General features: G+C 36.5%; 1 protein-coding gene and 1 long non-coding RNA gene across 3 annotated transcripts; both read right to left on the minus strand.

Annotated features, from left to right (window-relative positions):
* Nucleotides 1-1,271: 1,271 nt before the first annotated feature.
* Nucleotides 1,272-10,959, minus strand: LOC107710336 (trafficking kinesin-binding protein 1-like). 2 transcript variants are annotated; one of them, XM_016515085.1, is made up of 15 exons: nucleotides 10,735-10,959; nucleotides 9,480-9,556; nucleotides 8,704-8,820; nucleotides 8,329-8,426; nucleotides 7,946-8,054; nucleotides 7,120-7,198; nucleotides 6,897-7,027; nucleotides 6,721-6,795; nucleotides 6,456-6,593; nucleotides 5,200-5,276; nucleotides 4,860-5,066; nucleotides 4,090-4,343; nucleotides 2,898-3,185; nucleotides 2,282-2,384; nucleotides 1,272-2,207 (listed from the first exon to the last, which is right to left on the minus strand). In XM_016515085.1, the coding sequence occupies exons 1-15, from the start codon at nucleotides 10,796-10,798 to the stop codon at nucleotides 1,442-1,444; spliced, it is 2,583 nt and encodes an 860-aa protein (XP_016370571.1). In that variant the 5' UTR covers nucleotides 10,799-10,959; the 3' UTR covers nucleotides 1,272-1,441. The 2 variants fall into 2 exon arrangements, with proteins under 2 accessions (XP_016370571.1, XP_016370570.1); XM_016515084.1 differs by having other exon boundaries at nucleotides 2,282-2,402; nucleotides 10,735-10,958.
* A 6,946-nt stretch (nucleotides 10,960-17,905) lies between these two features.
* On the minus strand, nucleotides 17,906-18,853 carry LOC107710320 (uncharacterized). Its single transcript, XR_001636588.1, has 3 exons — nucleotides 18,626-18,853; nucleotides 18,299-18,503; nucleotides 17,906-18,092 (listed from the first exon to the last, which is right to left on the minus strand). It is a non-coding gene; the product is annotated as an uncharacterized LOC107710320 (long non-coding RNA).
* Between the last annotated feature and the right edge of the window lie 42 nt (nucleotides 18,854-18,895).

The raw sequence follows: 18,895 nt of genomic DNA on the forward strand, positions 1-18,895 counted from the left end.
CGTTATGGGCATCGACAGACAAGAATCTTCACCTTTCTTTCTCTGCATTTATTTTTATCTGAAAATAAAAATTCAAACAAACATTATTGGGTAGTCACTAATCTAAAAGCTTTTCCCTTCTATGACCATTACCTGAGAGCAACTAAATCTCAAAAACAGGTGGTGTTAAACAGCACAATAGAACGTCAATGTGCACATTTCAATAACATGACACAACAAAAGGTAAATGAATAAATAAAGAGAATAAAATTGCTATTAAACACAAGTGCTCAGTGCTCATTCAAGTTTACAGTGCTCTCCAACGTTTTCCAATTGTTCAGTAAAAACTCTGACATGACAGATGACTAAAATACAGGCACTCGCATTTTTATCATAGAAAACCAGCAAGACAGCAGCACTTTCTGAAATCAGTCTATCCATGTTGCCAACCCTCAATTCATTCAACCACTCATCAAATGAAAAGCTACAATTGTCACTTCATTATTAAAGATTTGTCTTCTAAAAAAGGTATAGACAGACAGATAAAGACAGAGTAATGGAGGAAAAGAGAGTTGGTCAAGGTGGGTGATTAAAACTGTGCTACACATTCTCTGCCAGCATTAATACATCAGCCTCAAATGCCACCCTTCAAAACCAGCAGGCAACTGGGGAAAATACATTTTTAAAGTTGCTGAAAGCAGGAACAGAACACCATTGATCCCAGATCAATACACTTTCATATACCCTGGAAATGCCCTAAGCTCGAAAACTACACGTCAATTGTGATAACTGAATGTAGTTCTAATTCATAGTGAGTACATGTGACCAGTTCATTTGGTTTTTGATGATTTATTCCTTCCTGCATGTGCAGAGGGAAGTCAAAGTGAGGTCAAAGGTTACATACAATCAGCATCTGTACAGGATACACATCACATTAGATTGTACAGGGCAAATCAGGGAGTTGATGAGGAGAGAACATAAAGACAGATCAGCCTGAATTAAAATAACACTTTAAACACATCTGCATATGTATGCGTGTTTTCATAAGGATAAAAATGAAAATTCTCTCATTTACTCACTCTTATGTTGTTCCAGACCTGTATGCATTTGTTTCCTCTGCTGAACACACACAAAAGAAAATTCAGTATGATTTACTTTCTTCTGTGAAGTGCAAAAGATATTTTGAAAAATGTATCAGTGTTTTGTTTTGTTTTTTTGGCCATCCAATGAAAGTCAGTGGGGTCCAGTCATTTTGAAATATTCTTCAAAATACTGTCTTCTGTAAAGTCATACAGGTTTGGAACAACATGAGTGTGAGTAAATGACAGAATTTTCTGGTGAATTATCACTTTAAGTGTGTTTCTACTGTATGTTTTTTTACAAGTTACATTTTGAATTCTGTGTTAGTAAGTTAGTGAGGAACAATCCACTGATTGTGTGATTTATTATTATGTATAACTCATTATTTGAGACTTGTTTGCTTGGGTAGTTTAGGAGCCAGTAGCATTTCGTCCCCTTGAGGGCCGGGCCCCTTCATTGCCATGCTGGCACCAACCATAGCAGGATAGCTCCGATTCCTCCTCATACCTTCGTTCAGTGGACTAAAGGGGGACCCTGCCCTCCGAAGCCCACCCAGATGACCTATAAGTGGGCTTGGCCTCGGAATCCCTCCCCCTGTTGCCCCAGAAGCCCCAGGGCTTGCCAACCCCAGCCTTTTCAGCTTATCAACTAAATTGAGATTATACATACTGACATCGGTTTGGCTCTCACAGTCTTTAGCCTGAGCCCCAGACACCCCCGCCACCTCCTTCAAAATGGACCTTGCTGGCTTGGAAGCCAAAAAGTTTTCATAGGACGGGCTCTTAAAAGAGAAAGGTGTGGAGGTATCTACATCAGAAACGGCCGAACTGGGGCTGGGAGTGCAGCGGGTGGGGGAATTAGGCGGAGTGGTGGGACGATTCTGGTGAGGAAGAACTGAAGTGGAGAAGAGAACTCCTCCGCTTCCTCTGTCCCAGCTGTGAGGCTGGTACACTGCAGCAGAGATGCCTCTCTCCTGCAAGAGGCGCACAAGGCCCAAAGATGTGCTGAAGGTTTTGGTGGAGTCCCGCAGGTTGGTGAAAGACTGAGACTGGGACAGACTCATTCGCCGAGGAGTACACGGCGTGGCGGCAGGTGTCGAGCGCAGACTGCTTGACATCACGCAAGACAAAGTGGGGACGGGGTTTAAACTGGACAGAAAAGCAGAAAATGATGTGCTGATTGGCTAATCCGTTATTGTATGAGTTACAGGACAGTGCATTACCTGGGTGTCACCCTTGTAAGCTCATCAGACGGATGGAGGATTTTGCAGGTGGTGAAGGTGTAGGTTGAACTTGTATGAGCCATGCATTTCCCTGGGAAATACACTGGAAAAGATCCAAGAGCTGAGAGTAGTCAAAACAAATTCAGAGTTTATTTATTTTTATCTAAATAATAATTTATGAAATTTATGAAAAAAAAGTGAATGAAATAATAAATAAAATACAATATTTTTGGCAACTTGCCAAATACATGTATTTGAAATATTGATTTGAGAAATTTGTAAACTTGAAATTAAAAATTTGTTAGCCTGGGACAATGGGCAAATACACAGTTTTGATGTATTTTTAAATAAATTCATTTTGTATTTTATTGAGCTACTAATGTCATAAATTGTCATATAAGAACTAGTCACAGCAAATATGCAGTTTAATTCATTTTATCTAAATAAATATTTACCAAATAAATGGTTTTAAAATAATAACAATACATTTGTAAGGTTAATTTATAGGAAATTGTTTGCCTGGAACAATGGGAAAGTTTTCTTAGCATTATTATAATATCAATCTTTGCATCACATTCAAAATTTTGAGTATAGGACACAAAACTGGTTGACTTACTTGAGAAGTCTATGGAAGCGTGACCTGTGCTGAGACATGGTGACGGGGAGGCTGAGGGGGCGAGGCTATGGGCAGGAGGGACACTGGGATTAGATGTGGTTGTGGTGGGAAGGTTCTGGAAGTACTGCTCTCCAGGTTCATCTTCCTCATAGTCAGCATAGTGATATACTTCCTCCAGTTCCAGCTCCAAGGGACGGAAGCCTTTCGGGACCACACCAGGTCGAGCATCCAGGATACCACCCAGATTAGGCTGAGCCAACTGCTGCCAATGCTGAAGTGTAGCCGAGCCTAGGAAAAGAAGAAAACATGAGGGATGCTGAGAAGAAGAACTGTGTGATTATATAACCTTATTTACACAGGTCAGTGTGAAAACACACACATATTAACAATGGTGCAATGATGTGATAATGAAAAACAAAAGAAAGAAAGAATGAGAATAGCAAACAGAATAAGATGAAGTGACTTTATTGAAGATATACTAAATGAAAGTGCAGAACAGAATTTTACCAAAATGAGAGGTGAAAAAAAAATACAAGAAAGTACAAGAAATACAGAAACAGAAAATACTGAAGACTGAAGAATAAGACACAAAAGTGAAAATATTCATTTTACACCCATTGTCCATTAGGTGGCGTTAATAAAATACAAAACAGAACTTCTTCCCCCAAGAACTTTCACAACAAACTTTGTATTTCAGTCACTACTTTGTGTATATTACATCACATCACTAGAATATATATGACTGATCGGACTCTTTCACATCTCACATACATGGTTTAGCGTACATAAAACACAAATAAAGTCCTGCCTTTTTCCTCCTATTAAAGAGCCTTTATAGTATATATGAATATGCATAACAGCAACAGCATATGCAAAATAATTTGCATCAGCTAAGTGATACAGTGGAGGGAGTGTTTCCTTCAAAATTAGCATTTGTTTAGAATTAAAGGGCTAGATGACAACATTTTGACTTTTTGGTGAACTATTCCTTTACATTTATCCATTTTCAAAACTTTGTCATAACCTGATCGCTAGTGTAAATGTATCCAGGAGCGGGACTCTCTAAAGTATTAGTGTTTGCGGGGATGCATTAGCCCCCACAGTGAATTGAAAAGTATCATAGTGGGTGGACGTGGCCTGGAACGGTAACGCAGGAATGTCTTAGGATAGATATTTTGGGTATTTCGGTCACCTTCCAGAGGTTTGACAATCTGGAGCTTGTCAGGAAGATAGGGCCGACTGGCCCAAGCGCCCAGGGACATGATGCTCTCGCTGTGCACCAGCCTGTTTGAGTAATCTACACTGTCTGCTGGCTGCCGATTACGCCTCTCTCGCTCCCCCTCGAAGAAGAGACGCTCACTCAGACAGTTCTGCCGTCGCAAAGACAGTCGCCTCAGAGCAAGTTTGAGCTCCTCAGAGCCAGATCGCTTCTCAGGGGCATCCACACTGCAGTCAGAGAACAAGGTAAGTCGTATGACTGAAAACAAGGGTCATTCTCAGGAAACTGTGGCATTTGTTTAATTTAATTTAAAAGGATGCGCAAATTAGTCACATTATTTCATAGCTTTGACTTTGTTTATTGTGTAATGCAAAATTATTTTATGCATTTATTTTATTCTTAAATGTATGATTAAAAAAAAAAAAAAGTCTACTCCAAGAAACATTTCAAACAATGAATTGTAATGTAACAATTGTAATGAGCTGAAATAAGTGTAGGTGAAAAAATATGACTTTTGGAAATTCAGCACTGACCTTTTAAAATAAAATAATAATTAAATGTAAAAATTCCCTGAAATCTTCTAGTACAAATGCCATGGATTCCTGAGAATGACGCTCAAACTCAAATTCAAGTGTGCCAGAACCAGTGGCCTTTCAGTCCCATTAATATTTTAAGTAACCTAAAGGTCAATTTAAAGTTATTTGCTTACAGCCTCTGTAAACATAGCCTCATAACAGACTCACGCAGCATCTGAGGAGCCGGTCTCCTGGAGCATGCTCTGTGTACGGTTATCAGGTGCTGCATTGTTGCCATTGGTGTCAGAGAGGGCGGAGCTAAGGGAGGAGAGCGTCTGATTGGATCCAGGGATGTTGGTAGCAGAATTAGCAGATCGCTGTCTGACAGACTGGTTGATGTTCTTCACAGTCTCAAACACACGCTTATGACGAACCCTTGAGACAAAGCACATTTCACACTTGAGACACAAAGCAAGATAAATCGAGATATTGAACTAATTCAGATTATGACAATAAAAGAAAATGTGCTCTGTGAAGGAAAGTAAAAAAAGAGAGGAAAATTTCAAACCTCTGTTCTTCATTATCAGGATTCTCCAGACTCAATTCCTTCCTCATGGTTCCCTCAATTTCAGCAGCCAGGGAGTCCTAAAACACATATGCACACACGCTTACTTGGCTATCAACATGGAGACATTTTATAGACCTCTATTTTTTTATATACAGTTTGTTATAAATGCTGTAATCTAACCCACACTCTAAACCTAAAAAGACTTTCTGCATTTTTACAGTTAAAAAAAAAAACTATTTACTTTATACCGTTTTTACCAATGAGGACATTCTCAAACTGAAATTTTGTCAGATTTAGCTCAATTTAGAGTACGATTATGTCTCCAAAATATGGTTAAGTAGGTACACACATACATATGTGTGATTATTCAATTTGGGGAACTTTTCTGTCTCCCTGAACGATATAAAAAAAAAAAAATCACACACTTATATATAATAAGTAATTATACATTTTAAATTATATTTTAGAATTTAAGTTATTTTTAGACATTTTAGAAGGATTAAATTTGCCCCAATTTTTCTATGTTGGGATTGTTCACCTCTCAGACTTTTAAATGCCTCTTTCAATGTGTAAAATATCTTAGAATCAGGGAAATTATATTTTGTACTATTATAATTTTCAATTAATTTGGTATTTGTGTACAATACAAATTGACAGGGCCAAAAAGTACATTTACAAGTAAATGTCAATACCAAACCGGTTAGGACTTGATAATGTTTTTATTTATATAGCTTCAAGTACACTGCCATTCAAAAGTCTGGTGTCAATAAGATTTTTAAAATGTTTTTGAAGGCTGTATTTATTAGACTAAAATGCATTAAAAACACTTTTATTGTGAAATAATATTACAATTTAAAAGAAGTGGTTAATGAATTTTCAGCAGCCATTACTCCAGTCTTCAGTGTCACATGATCCGACAGAAATCATTTTAATATGCTGATTTGGTGCTCAAGAAACAATTATTTTTATTATCAATGTTGAAAACAGTTGTGCTGCTTCATATTATTGTGGAAACTGTGATTCTTTGATGAATAGAAAGTTCAATTTGAAATGTTTTGTAACAATGTAAAGTCTATCACTTTTACACGTTTTGTCACTTTTAGTTAATTTAACAAGTTTTTGCTGAATAACGTATATAAATTTTTTTTTTAAATCCTACTGACCCCAAACTTTTGAACAGCAGTGCAAATTGACTGCTATTGAATGCATGAGTTATATAACTGTCTGTGTGTGTGTGTGTGTGTGTGTGTGTTCACCATGGGAAAAAGTCCCAGAGGGTGATAGCGTCGAGGAGTTCCTGCGGACACACTGCGGTTCCGTAGGTTCTTGAGCTCCTCTTGAGCCTCATGGAGCATTTCAATGCACTCTGAGTATTTCTCCTCCAGCTCCTGCAGCTGTGTATGTGTGAGGAACCAACAATTGTTAATAACATTTACACAGAATGAATGAATATATTATGAAGGTATGTTTTTGTAAGATTAAATATGTGGAATATTGTTTATTATGTCTGAAATAAAGTACCTCGGAAGTAAGCTGTCTTTGAGCATCTTTAGCTGCCGTAAGGTGCTGAGAAAGTTCTTCATTCTCAACGGCAAACTGTCAAAAACATACACATACACACATAAATCTTAGCACATATTTATCTCATGTATTTACAATTCATTCACCAATAAAGTGAAAGACGAAAGGATTCTCACAGTTTTGGCTTTTTTCTGCAGGTCCACTATCTGAGAGAGAAGGTGTGTGATTTCCTCCTGCTGGCGAGAGGCGTCTTCTGTTTTTTTGGCCAGTTCTTCTGCTATACTGGAGATCTGGATGCTGGACTGCCCTGTATGAGGAGAAAGGGTGGACTTATTTTTTGTTTAGTTAAAATATAGAGCTCTACACCTCCACCTAAGCCCTAAACAAAGCATCACTCACTCAGCTCTCTGACGCAGTCATTCACCAGCTGCTGTTCCTTCTCCTCATATGACTCTGTCTCAGACTTCAGCTGACTCGCCTAGGGACAGAAAGAGAGACTGGTACTACTTAAAGATCAAGTGTGTCTTATTTGATCTGTTCTGTGTAATTTCTAAGAACATTCAATCAAATGTTTTCTAAATACATCAAATCAAGATGGGACATTTAAAAAAAAAAAAGCAAAAAGATTGCAATCTTTGTATGGTGGAATCAGTAAACTTCTGGAAACATGAAATACTATCCATAAGCATAACAAATATTTATTTGCTCGACCATTTGCTGGTTGTTCACTGTGAATTCAGAATGACTCTGACTAACAGAGGTCATAGATATTCTGTAAGATATTGTGATCACGGCACGCATGCACGCACAATAGAAATCTATATTTTTTTCTATTCACACATGGAAATTGGCCAGTGGCATATACATTGCTACTGGCCAAAATGTCTTTCCTCTTTTGCTTTTGCTTTATTGAATTGAATGAGCTGATGTTCCTCATATTTATATATACACTGCCATTCCAAAGTTTGGGTTAATTAATTTTTAGCTAAATTAATACTTTTATTCAGCAAGGACCCATTAAATTAATCAAGAGAGGCAGTAAAGACATTCATAATGTTATAAAAGATTTCTATTTCAAGTAAAAGCTGTTCTTCTGAAATGTCTGTTCCATCAAAGAAATTATTGTTTTCTAAAATAATCTTACCCACTGCAAACTTCTGAATGGTAATGTGTTTATAAATATATATGTATTTATTTTATTGTTTGCTTTGGCATGTGCATGTACCTCTGATCTGAGAGAGAGATTTTCCTCCTCCAGGTCTCGAAGTTTCTGCTGCAGAATGTCCAGAGAGGAACCGCTTCTGGCAGAAACTCCTGCCCTTCCCTGTTGACTCCTGATCCCGAAAACAAAAGACTGTATGAATAAGAAATCAGCCCTAATATGGGCACGTTGAAATATTACAATTCTGCTTACTTTATTTTCATCAGAGACCTTCTGTCTGATTCAACAGAAATAACAAGTGTTGAGGTTGTTGAAAATGGTTGTGCATTATAAATTAAACTACAGCTGAAAAGCCCCTAAATATCCTAACTGAAGCCAACAGAACCAGCTCCACCGGCCTTGAGCAATAGATAAAAGAGGACAGTGTTATAAAACAGTGGACTGACGTGGGCGATCCAGACCCCTCTTCACTCTCCTCCACTGCATTAGTGTAGAACTGCAGGAGCTCGTCTTTTAGATTCAACTCATGGTGCAGCTGAGCCACCTGTGTACAATAAAATGAACAAAATGTAAACAAGAATTCATTCATTGCTCATGCTTCATTGCTAATTACCATTACTCATATACTTACTAACAGTTTAACAGACTTAAAAAATAAAAGCCATAAAAAAGCTTCTGAAAACTGAGAGCTGAATTCACTAAGGAATTGCAACATTTTTGCACACAGGATTTCAGCAGGAGCAACTCATTTTTAGTGAATTCCCACCAGAAAGACCATTTGACACTTTCATCTGAACATTGTAATCAATCTGTTCATGTACCTCCTCCCTGATGGTGCCCACTTGTTCCTCCAGGTATTCGTTGTGCTCTGACAGAACACGGTTCTTCTTCAGGAGGGACTGACCGATGCGGGCAGAGAGCTCCAAATCCCGCTCTTTCTGTAGAGTCGAGGAAAAGATTTGCTAATACACTACAGTTCTAACATTTAAGGTTGATAAGATTTTTTTAAGCCTCTTATATTCACCAAGGCTGCATTTATTTAATCAAAAATATAGTAAAAACAGTAATATTGTGAAATATTATTACAGTTTTTAAAAAAAAATTCTATTTCAATATATTTTAAAATGTAATTTATTCCTGTGATGGCAAACCTGAACTTTCTCCAATCATCAGTAACACAAGATCCTTCAGAAATCATTCTAATATGCTGATTTGATGCTCAAGAAACATTTATTATTATAATTTCTCATTATGTGCTGCAAAAATTTTTTTTGTGAAAACCGTGATTCTTTTTTTTCAGGTTTCATAGATGAGTTGAAAGTTCAAAAGAACAACATTTAAAATAGTTTTTTTTTTGTAACATTATAAATGTCTTTACTGACTCTTTTAATCAATTTAATGCATCCTTGCTGAATAAAAGCATTAATTTATAATTTTTTTTTTTTTATTCTTACTGACCCCAAACTCTAGAATAGGCCTGTCACGATAACAACTTTTTGTTGTGCAATATATTGCGCGATAAGTCGATTTATTGATTATTGCGACAGGCCTACTCTAGAATCATAATAAATGCACATAATTTATTTTTAAACTTCACCTCCTCCAGAAGTCTTGTGACAGCGTCGATGTCATTGTAGGTCTTAGTCATCTGGCCCACTCGCTCAGCACATAGCACTGAAACACAGACCGAAAAAGCACTTGAGTACATCAGACCTGCTTAAACAAATTTAACCTGAACCTAAAAACATCCAAAAAGAGTTCAGTACAATGTGGAAAAACTCTTACATAGACCTGACCTAAAATTATTATATTGTATATAATATTATGTTATACCTGACCTAAAAATTATCCTGACATAAAAACTCTCAAGCTTACAGAAATCTAATGTGAGTTTACATAGATGGGGGGGGGGGCAACTGGCTTGCTGACCTCGCCCCATCACCCTCTTACAATAAAATCAATGACAAACCATGCGTGATTGCCCCGGCAACTGTTTCCATGGTGCTGTTACCCAGCAACTCCATCCACAGTCAGCCAGAATCAGATCAGCCACAATTACTGTTATATCACAAGCTCATACATTCACACACACACACACACACACAAAGTATACACAAAAATAAAAAGTAATAAGAGATAAAATATAAAAATATAAACTTTCTGACATCCTTTCAATGAAACATTTGATACTAAATTCAGTGTACAAGGATGTGGGCAAGAGAAACTACTTTTGTTAGAAGGATATAATAAAATAGAAGCTTAACTTCAATATACAAAACTGAATATGCAGTAAAGTCTTCTTCAAAAGACAAAGACTGAACTTTATGCCTGCTGCCCTGTTTACATGAATTTTAGTAATAAATCATGTCTTATTAATGCAGCTGTTCCTAAACTGCTTTAATGAGGATTATAAATCTAAATTTAGAGCACAGCCTCGGAACATTGACTGTAAAAATATTAAACACTTCCAGACTGGTTATGAGAAAGAGAAAGAAAAGTTTTATGAGGACATACTGTCAGAAAAGGAAATGGCCCTAGACTGAGCAAACAATAAGTCAAGCATGCTGTCCTCTCTCACACACACACACACACACACACACACACACATGCACAAAGCCAACCAGAGGCCTCAGGCTACACTCAAAAAGGACAAAGAGAGTAAAAAAGAGAATGTTTAGCTTTAAAGCACTTCTGAATCTCATCCAAATAATTTATAGATAAAAGTAGCCCACAACACACAAATGAAACACCTCAAAATCTACAAAAACACCCCTGATAATGAGAAATCAATGCAGAAACCACTCAAGGAGACACTAAAAGTACATGAACCACAAACACACACATCACTTTACCATCAGCATACTGCTCATAGCACCACTCCAGCTCAAAGTCTTCTGCTCCCATGATCTTGTGCATCCTTTCACTCCCTCTCCACTCAGCAGAGAGGAGAGGACCAGACTAAACCAAACCTGAGCACTACACTTCCTTCCTCCCGTAATGCTATTGAGTGATGCTGAGAGTGTGGTCAGTTACAGCAACAAGAGTAGAGTGACTATATTTAACACTACGATGAGAGAGAGAGAGACTGTGGGAGGGAAGGAGTGAGACAGAGAGAGAGAGAGAGAGAGAGAGGTTGTGGTGGTGGGGGGATGTGGGACATGACGGTAATGTTGATATCACAAGGTCAAATGTAAAGGATTATAATCTACAGTGTGAACTAGTGGGTCATTCATACTAGTCAGTGTATTTTTATGCCTCTATCACATGACTATGCAATATTATCCATGATTATCATAAGATTATCCAATAAAATATAATTTGTAGAGGTGGTAATCATATTTGTTTTTTTCTTATCACAATATGACAGTTAAGTCAATTAAGTCAGGTTATTTTGGAAACATGTATTTAGCAATAATTTTTAAATCATTTTTTAAGAAAATGCAATCTAAAATGACAATAAAGAAGTTTATAGTGTTACAAAAGACTTGTATTTCAAATAATTGCTGTTCTTTTAAACGTTCTATTCATCAGAGAATCCTGAAACAAATTGTATCCTGGTTCACATAAAAATATTAGGCAGCACCAAATCTGTTCTTGAGCACCAAATCAGCATATTATAATGATTTCTGAAGGATCATGTGAGACTGAAGAATGGAGTAATGATGCTGAAAATTCTGCTTTGCCATCACTGGAGTAAACTACATTTTAAAATATATTACAATAGAAAATAATTTTAAGTTTTTTTTAAGTTAACAATATTTCACAATATTACTGTTTTTACTGCATTTCCGGTCAAATAAATGCATCCCTTGTTCTGTGACCTTTTTCAAAAACATTAACTGATTAACTGATGTATGATACTGATGGTAGTGTTGACATCACAAGGTCAAATGTAAAGGTTACACACTAGACTATAACTAATGTGTTAACTAGTGGGACATTCATACTATGCAATGTGTTTTCATGCCCCTGTCATATGACTATGCAATATTATCCATGATTAGCATAAGATATAAAATATTAAACTTATAATTTGTAAAGGTGGAAATCATTATCATTTGTTTTCTCTTACCACAATATGACAATTAAAATCAACACAGAGTTATTTAGTAACAATAAATTATTTTTTATCTATATTTTTAAAGAAATTAATACTTTTATTGAGCAAGGATGCATTACATTGATCAAAAGTGACACAAATATTATTGTAACTGGCAACTTTTTTTAGTATGATAATATACAAATTTCAAAAGACGATTTAAAAATTGACTAAAAAAATGTTCAAAATATGAAACATAAAAAATGTAAATTTTCAAATAACCTAACTGTCAATCCCTCACTAGTTAATTTGAGTTGTTTATTTGCTCTTAGGCAGCTTGATAATTGTCTTGTCATTGTGTAAATTATTTGTAAATAGGTTTACGTGCCTGAGCTTGACCAGAACATCTCCCTGTAAGTCTATACTATTCTATAGAAATACTTCCTTAAAAAGAAGAATTCAAAAGGTACTGAACAACAGAAACCACCATAGTATTCTCTCTAGGATTAAGTGCAGATATCAATTGTTTTTCCATTTAAGAAGAAAATAAAGATAACTGAAATATAATATCATTGCAGAGTCCATCAGAAAAAGAAAATGAACTAATTATTACATTATCATTCTTTATGTCGTTGTCAGTATATTCTGTCTGCACAGAAAGCTGATATAAGCCATGATTCAGACAGTAAACATGACTCAGTAGGATCTATTCAGATGGGCTTCAGTCAAGAGCTGTACACAAATATCCAATTGAACATTTATCATTTAAATTAAGTGTTGAAATTCACTTCACATCTTACACAACAATACAATTACTGTCTCTTTCTTATTGGTGTGAACTTTATTTATAAACAAACTATTGGTGGTATTTATTCTAAAGAGTAAGTGAATGAGTGTAAAATAAACGACTTATTATTGTTCTTTCACACTGGCACATGCAGCAGCCAATCAGAGAAACTTTAGAATCGTGCAATAGTCGATGCATGTGCATCAGACACTCCGACATGTCTGATACACAGGAGGGGAGATCTATAACAGTTATGTAACTAGAACCACTTTAAAAAAATAAAGGCTGCAAAAAGGTTAATTAGATAAAGTCTCAGAATGCTAATCAAAATGGGTCATTGTTTACAAGTCAGACAACTTGTTTACAAGGTCAGTGCAAATAAATAATAGAAAAATTTGTTATTAATTGTTCAACAGCTTGGGGTCAGTAAGATTTTTTTTTTAAATGAATACTTTAAGGATGCATTAACTTTATTTAAGTGACAGTAACGACTTTGTAATGGAAATGTTGTTCGTTTGATCTTTCTATTCTTCAAACAAAGAAAAAAAAATCTATCACCGTTTCCACAAAAATATTAAACAGCACAGATGTTTTCAAAATTGACAATAATGAAAAATGTTTCTCGAGCAGCAAATCAGCATATTAGAATGATTTCTGAAGGATCACGTGACACTGAAGACTAGAGTAATGAGTAATGACTGCTGAAAATTCAGTTTTGCAACCACAGGAATAAATTACACTTTAAAATGTATTCAAACAGAAAACAGTTATTTTAAATTGTAATAATATTTCACACTATTACTGTTTCACTTTATTTTTGATTGAAAAAAATGCAACTGTGGTGAGTAGGGATGTAACAATTCACTCAACTCACGATTCGATTCGATTCACGATTTTGATTTCACGATTTTTTTATTTTTTTTTACAAAATTAGATTTAAGACAAATTATAAATTAAATGTGTCCTTTAATTATGTGGTGAGCATAAGAGACTTCCTTAAAAGCATTTAAAATTCCTACTTACCCCAAACTTTTGAATGGTAGCGTATCTTTCACTATAAACACTTTTGCAATATTATGTAACATTTGTTCTAATATTTATGTTTTAACTTACAGTGCAGTTCACAAGTCACAATAATGGCTTTTTTTTTATTTCCAGTTCACGCAGCTGAGAAAATATTGCTTACAATACATGGGCTGCAATCAGCTGTAGCTTTACATCAGATCACTTTATTTTAAACTCTATCTCACCCACAAAACCAGTGCAGGAAACAGAAGAAACCAGCACCATCTACTGGCTGAGCCATGTCAGTGACAACACAGTTCATTTTTCACAATGACCTTGATATATCTTCGCAACATATTCTGTTACATCTAGGTCCTTTAAAAACTGGAAAAATCAGCACTATCATATTATATGGCCAGGAAAAAAGTTTTTATAATCTTAACTCAAATATTAGATCACAACTCACCAGATAAAAGGTAGAGGAATCTGCAGACAACCACTAACTCTAGCAATTATTTAGCTCCAGTAGCACAAACTAGTGCAGCTTTCCTCTGCCAGCTGTACTACGAAATTATAATTTTGATTTTTAACAATGCATTTTTAATTGTGCAAGAAATGTTTCTTTAAAGTTTATGTTTTCTTAAAATTTAAAAAAAAAAGTGGAAGGGTGAATTAAGACTTTTTGAGACCTTTTTAAGATGCACAGAAACCTGTTAGTGGTAATAAATCTTTATCATGATAACAAGCCTCTTTCACTCACAAAAGTAGTTGAGGGTTTCCTCAATCTGCTCAGAGGTGAGGTCTATGCGTGTGTCGGGTGAGATGAGAGGTGTGTGGATCCAGTCGTCGTGCTCATAGCCGTACACACAGTCTGCCCTCAGCCTGTAGACCGGCAACTGCTCCTCCAGCAGACTGATAATCTCCACCTCAGGGAGCTCTGTGCTGTTACAAACATCTATATCAGAGAGAGAGAGACAGAGATGTGAAAATCAACACTAGTACATCTTGTGCATCCTGTAATGAAACAACACACAGTCACACACATTCTGACCTGTGATTGTTTCTGCGTCCCTGTAGCGGGCGTGTGGCGCTAGAGGCACTGGTTTCTCGGTTCCTTCGCCTACATACTGCTCTTCCGGGATGGGTCCAAGGTGTACGGCTTCTGTAGGGTCTGTTCTCGAGTATTCAGAACTGGACTCGTCCAGCTTGGCAGCTTCTCAATGAGATACTAGAACATGTCCAGCTTTGGCCCCCTGTAAACAATGCAGACAAATGAGATTGAAGATTATAAAACATAAAAAACAAAAGTATATCCTGTTTCAGTATCCTGCCTGATTCAGTATTGGTGTGATCTAAGGATCTTGCTAATAATGAATTATTTCATCAATAACCACAAACCGTTTGGAATTGTTGCAGCTAGGTATTAAGGCTTATTATTTTTGAGAAAACGACCACCATGTGCAGCAAGGAGGTTAACCTAACAGAAAAACGATGCAGTCCATATGGGGTCTTTGGCATCAAAAAGTTTGAAAGCCATTGACCTAAATCAACATTAAAAATGACAAAGATGCTATTTGTTTTTACATGCTGTTCTGACATTTAGCGCAGATCACACAAACCACGTGGAATGAAACGCAATCATCTTTCATAAAGAATTATATAAAATATTGTATACTTATTAGATCTTTGTGCAAAGAAATAAAAAAAACAGACAACACTCACACTGAGTGCATTGTGTTAATTGTAAAACATGAGATCACGTGGTTTGTTTTTGTAATGGGCGTATCTACGCAGGTGTCGTCATGACGTTCCTCCGCATCTTCTGCAGTACCTTGCGTAAACAAACTATATTACAATATGTATAAAAAAAAGTATTACAAATGAATATCTGCATTTCATTATAGTCCACCTTGTAGCTACTAATGGATATTATCCAACACGATAATATCATGACTGTGATATTGTCTAGATAAAAGAATCTGCTTACTTACAAGTAAGGTAGCCTAACTCCAGTCAGTGTGGAAACCATATAAAACGTTTATCGTAGTCCGGATGAAACGCGCAACATAAATGAACTGATTTCTTCAAGTCAACGGCGTTAATCACGACAACAATAAAGCAAAGGCTACACATTTGCTTTTGTCTCTAAAGACTAGATTGTCGGATTGTTTTACTACCGGGATTGTTACAAATGCCTAAAACAGCAGGCGTCGAATCTCCCAAACCATTCAACCTTACTTCTTAGCTCCTCTTAGTGTATGTTTAGTATTTCGCTCATCCTATAAATCATCCTCTCCTCCTGTATCGCCTCCTTTCATTCTCAATCTGATAGAGCCGCAATGCCCGTGACATCACACGTCGAAACAGCACAAGAATGTCACAAAGGACGTGACACAGCTTCACTGTACACGTGTACTGCGATATATTTTATAGCTTTCCTTATTTTCTGTAAATTTAGTGTTCATTCATTGATACTAGAAAACAGGAGTATATTTGGAAATGTCAACAACATTTTAATGCCAGACAATCTGCTTATATTTTTAGATGATGTACTCAGTATTTCTTATTTTCTGTAAATTTAGTGTTCATTCATTGATACTAGAAAACAGGAGAAGGTATATTTGGAAATGTCAACAACATTTTAATGCCAGACAATCTGCTTATATTTTTAGATGATGTACTCAGTATTTCTTTTAATATTATTCTTAATGTTAACATGTTTCACATTTGCCTTATCTTTTTCTTTCGTTTACTTAAGTAGATCTGTGGTGTTATAAGTACAAATATTCTGTCTCTCATTTAATGATTTCACAAAAAGTGCATATATAATGAATGTAAATAGAGTTTAAGTAAATCTTTTAGATATAGCATTTCAAGCTACAGCAAAATGTTGTCACATGTTAACTGCTCATGTTTTTATTAATATTTTTTAAGATTTGGTTGAGTTGTGACATTCTAGATTTGAAACTTGCCAGATTAAGATGATAAAATAATGGGGGAAATCTCAAAGGTTATGCAGCAATTTCTGAAAAGGTCAGTCTAAGAGGAAGGAGACACATTACACATTAAAATCACCAAGAAAACAATTTATTACAGTTAGACAATTGCATATTTAGTCTGTCGTACATGTCTACAGGTACAGATTTATAGCTTGAGGTCTGAGTGCTAACATGCTGATTTTGCACTTATGGTAAAAGTGTGTGTGTGGATCTATTTCACAGCTTTGCTGCTGAGGTTGTGTTTCCTGTGCAAAACAGAATTGCTTGTTGTGTGTCTGTGGGGCAGGGTGGGAATGGGAGGCAGGACAGGTTCAAGAGGAGGGAGAACATGGCTGTCTTTGCGTGAACGAGCACGGATCTCATCGGTGAGAGCCTCGATGTCCTGTGCTTGAGCCGCTACCAGCTGCTGCAGCCTCTGCAGTTCCTGTTTTTCAACCAGATGGCCTCGAACTGACCCACCTTAAACAAACACACACACATTTTGAATGTATGAGAAGTGTCCTGCATAAACATTCACAGCTGCAGGTGCTGCTACTGCTTCATTTGTCAGTACTGTAGCGATTCAAGATGAATCTGAACTGAAATTGAGTAAACTAAATCATGTTTGGTTTTAGCAACAACAAATATGTGAAGAACTGAATACCGTCTTCCGCTGTCTGGCATTGAGTTGTTCATCCAGTGCTTTTTTCTGACTGAGCAGGCTGTTGAACTTTAAATTCACTGAATCCTGAAAAATCTATGAAAACTGAAAAAAAAAATCAACAGTGATAATAAATGTTTCTTTAGCATCAAATCAGCATATTACAATGATTTCTGAAGGATCATGTGAGACTGAAGACTTTGCCATCACAGGAATACATTGCATTTTAATATATATTAAAATAGAAAACAGTTATTTTAATAATAATGCTAATAATATTATAATTGGCTGATCATTTTATAATAATAATATTTCACAATATTGTTTTTACAATATTTTTGATCAGAGACTTTTTTCAAAAAGCATTAAAAAAAAATTTTTTTTTGAACAGTAGTGTAAGGCAAAGGTAGTGTAAGTGTCGGTGTACCCAGGGCCGTCCTTAGGGGGGGTGCAACTGGTGGCCCCACGGCGAACGGACCGAGGGGACCCCCCCACCACCACCAGAACGCGATCGCGAACGCTCCCCGCTCCCTACCTCGCCCTGGGCCCCGCGTCAGCTAAGGACAGCCCTGGGTGTACCTCCCAGTGTTTGAGCTCCTTTGTGTATTTGGCATCCTGTTCTCTGATCTCCTGTCTCATCTCCTCTACCCTCCTGTTGCCTGACAGAGTCTGCAGAACTTCGAGGTCAACCAGCTTTCCGAACTTCTTAAGCATCAGCTGCTCGCAATGTACTTCCGACTCTGCAAAGAAATGTATTTAATGTAACACTTTATTCCTGAAACTAGCACCTCAAGTTTAAGGAAATATAATATCTTTTTTCTCATTCCTCAGTTTGTGAAAAAAAAAACATTGTAAGTAAGAATTCATAGTACAATTTACAACTGCATTTTACAACTAGCAGCAAGTGCGTGATTTGAAGTTGTCATCATGTATGTAGATGTCTGACCCTTTATTCTGGCCTCCATATCTTTAAGGTCATGTGTGAGCTGCACGTGTTGCTGCTGCTTTGCGTGTTTATAGAGCTCTCGCTGTTCAATCTTCTCCTGCTGCAGCTCTTTAATACGCTTCTGCAGACGTTGTAGATCAGCTGTGTTCAGGACCAATGCTGAGTCAAGCTTACCCGGTAATAGACCATTATTCACATATTCAATCTGTTCCGATGGAGAAAGAGAAAGAGACTTGATATTGGATGTAAATTACACTTTAGCAGATTTAACACTTTAGCACTTTAACACATAAGATAATCAGCAAGTACATGTAATTATGTTCACACCTGATGCAGTCTGAGTGGCACCACCACATTCACTTCATTCAGCTTCTGCTGCTTTTCTCGGTTAATGAGCTCCAGATCGCCCTCTGCTGCTTTACGATTGTTCTGCAAAATCTTCTCCTACAAAAACAAACATGCTGTCTCTTTAGGCTGTTCTGTTGAAAAAGAAACAACAGAAAGAAAGGACAGAGGAGTGGAAAGAACTATTTCTCTCATTTTATAGATCAGTGTGTCACACTCCTTCTTTAAACTGTCAACAATTTTTATCTCCTC

Source organism: Sinocyclocheilus rhinocerous, unplaced genomic scaffold (assembly GCF_001515625.1).
Source record: "Sinocyclocheilus rhinocerous isolate Xijiao unplaced genomic scaffold, SAMN03320098_v1.1 scaffold897, whole genome shotgun sequence".
In the NCBI taxonomy this organism is placed as follows: Eukaryota; Metazoa; Chordata; class Actinopteri; order Cypriniformes; family Cyprinidae; genus Sinocyclocheilus; species Sinocyclocheilus rhinocerous.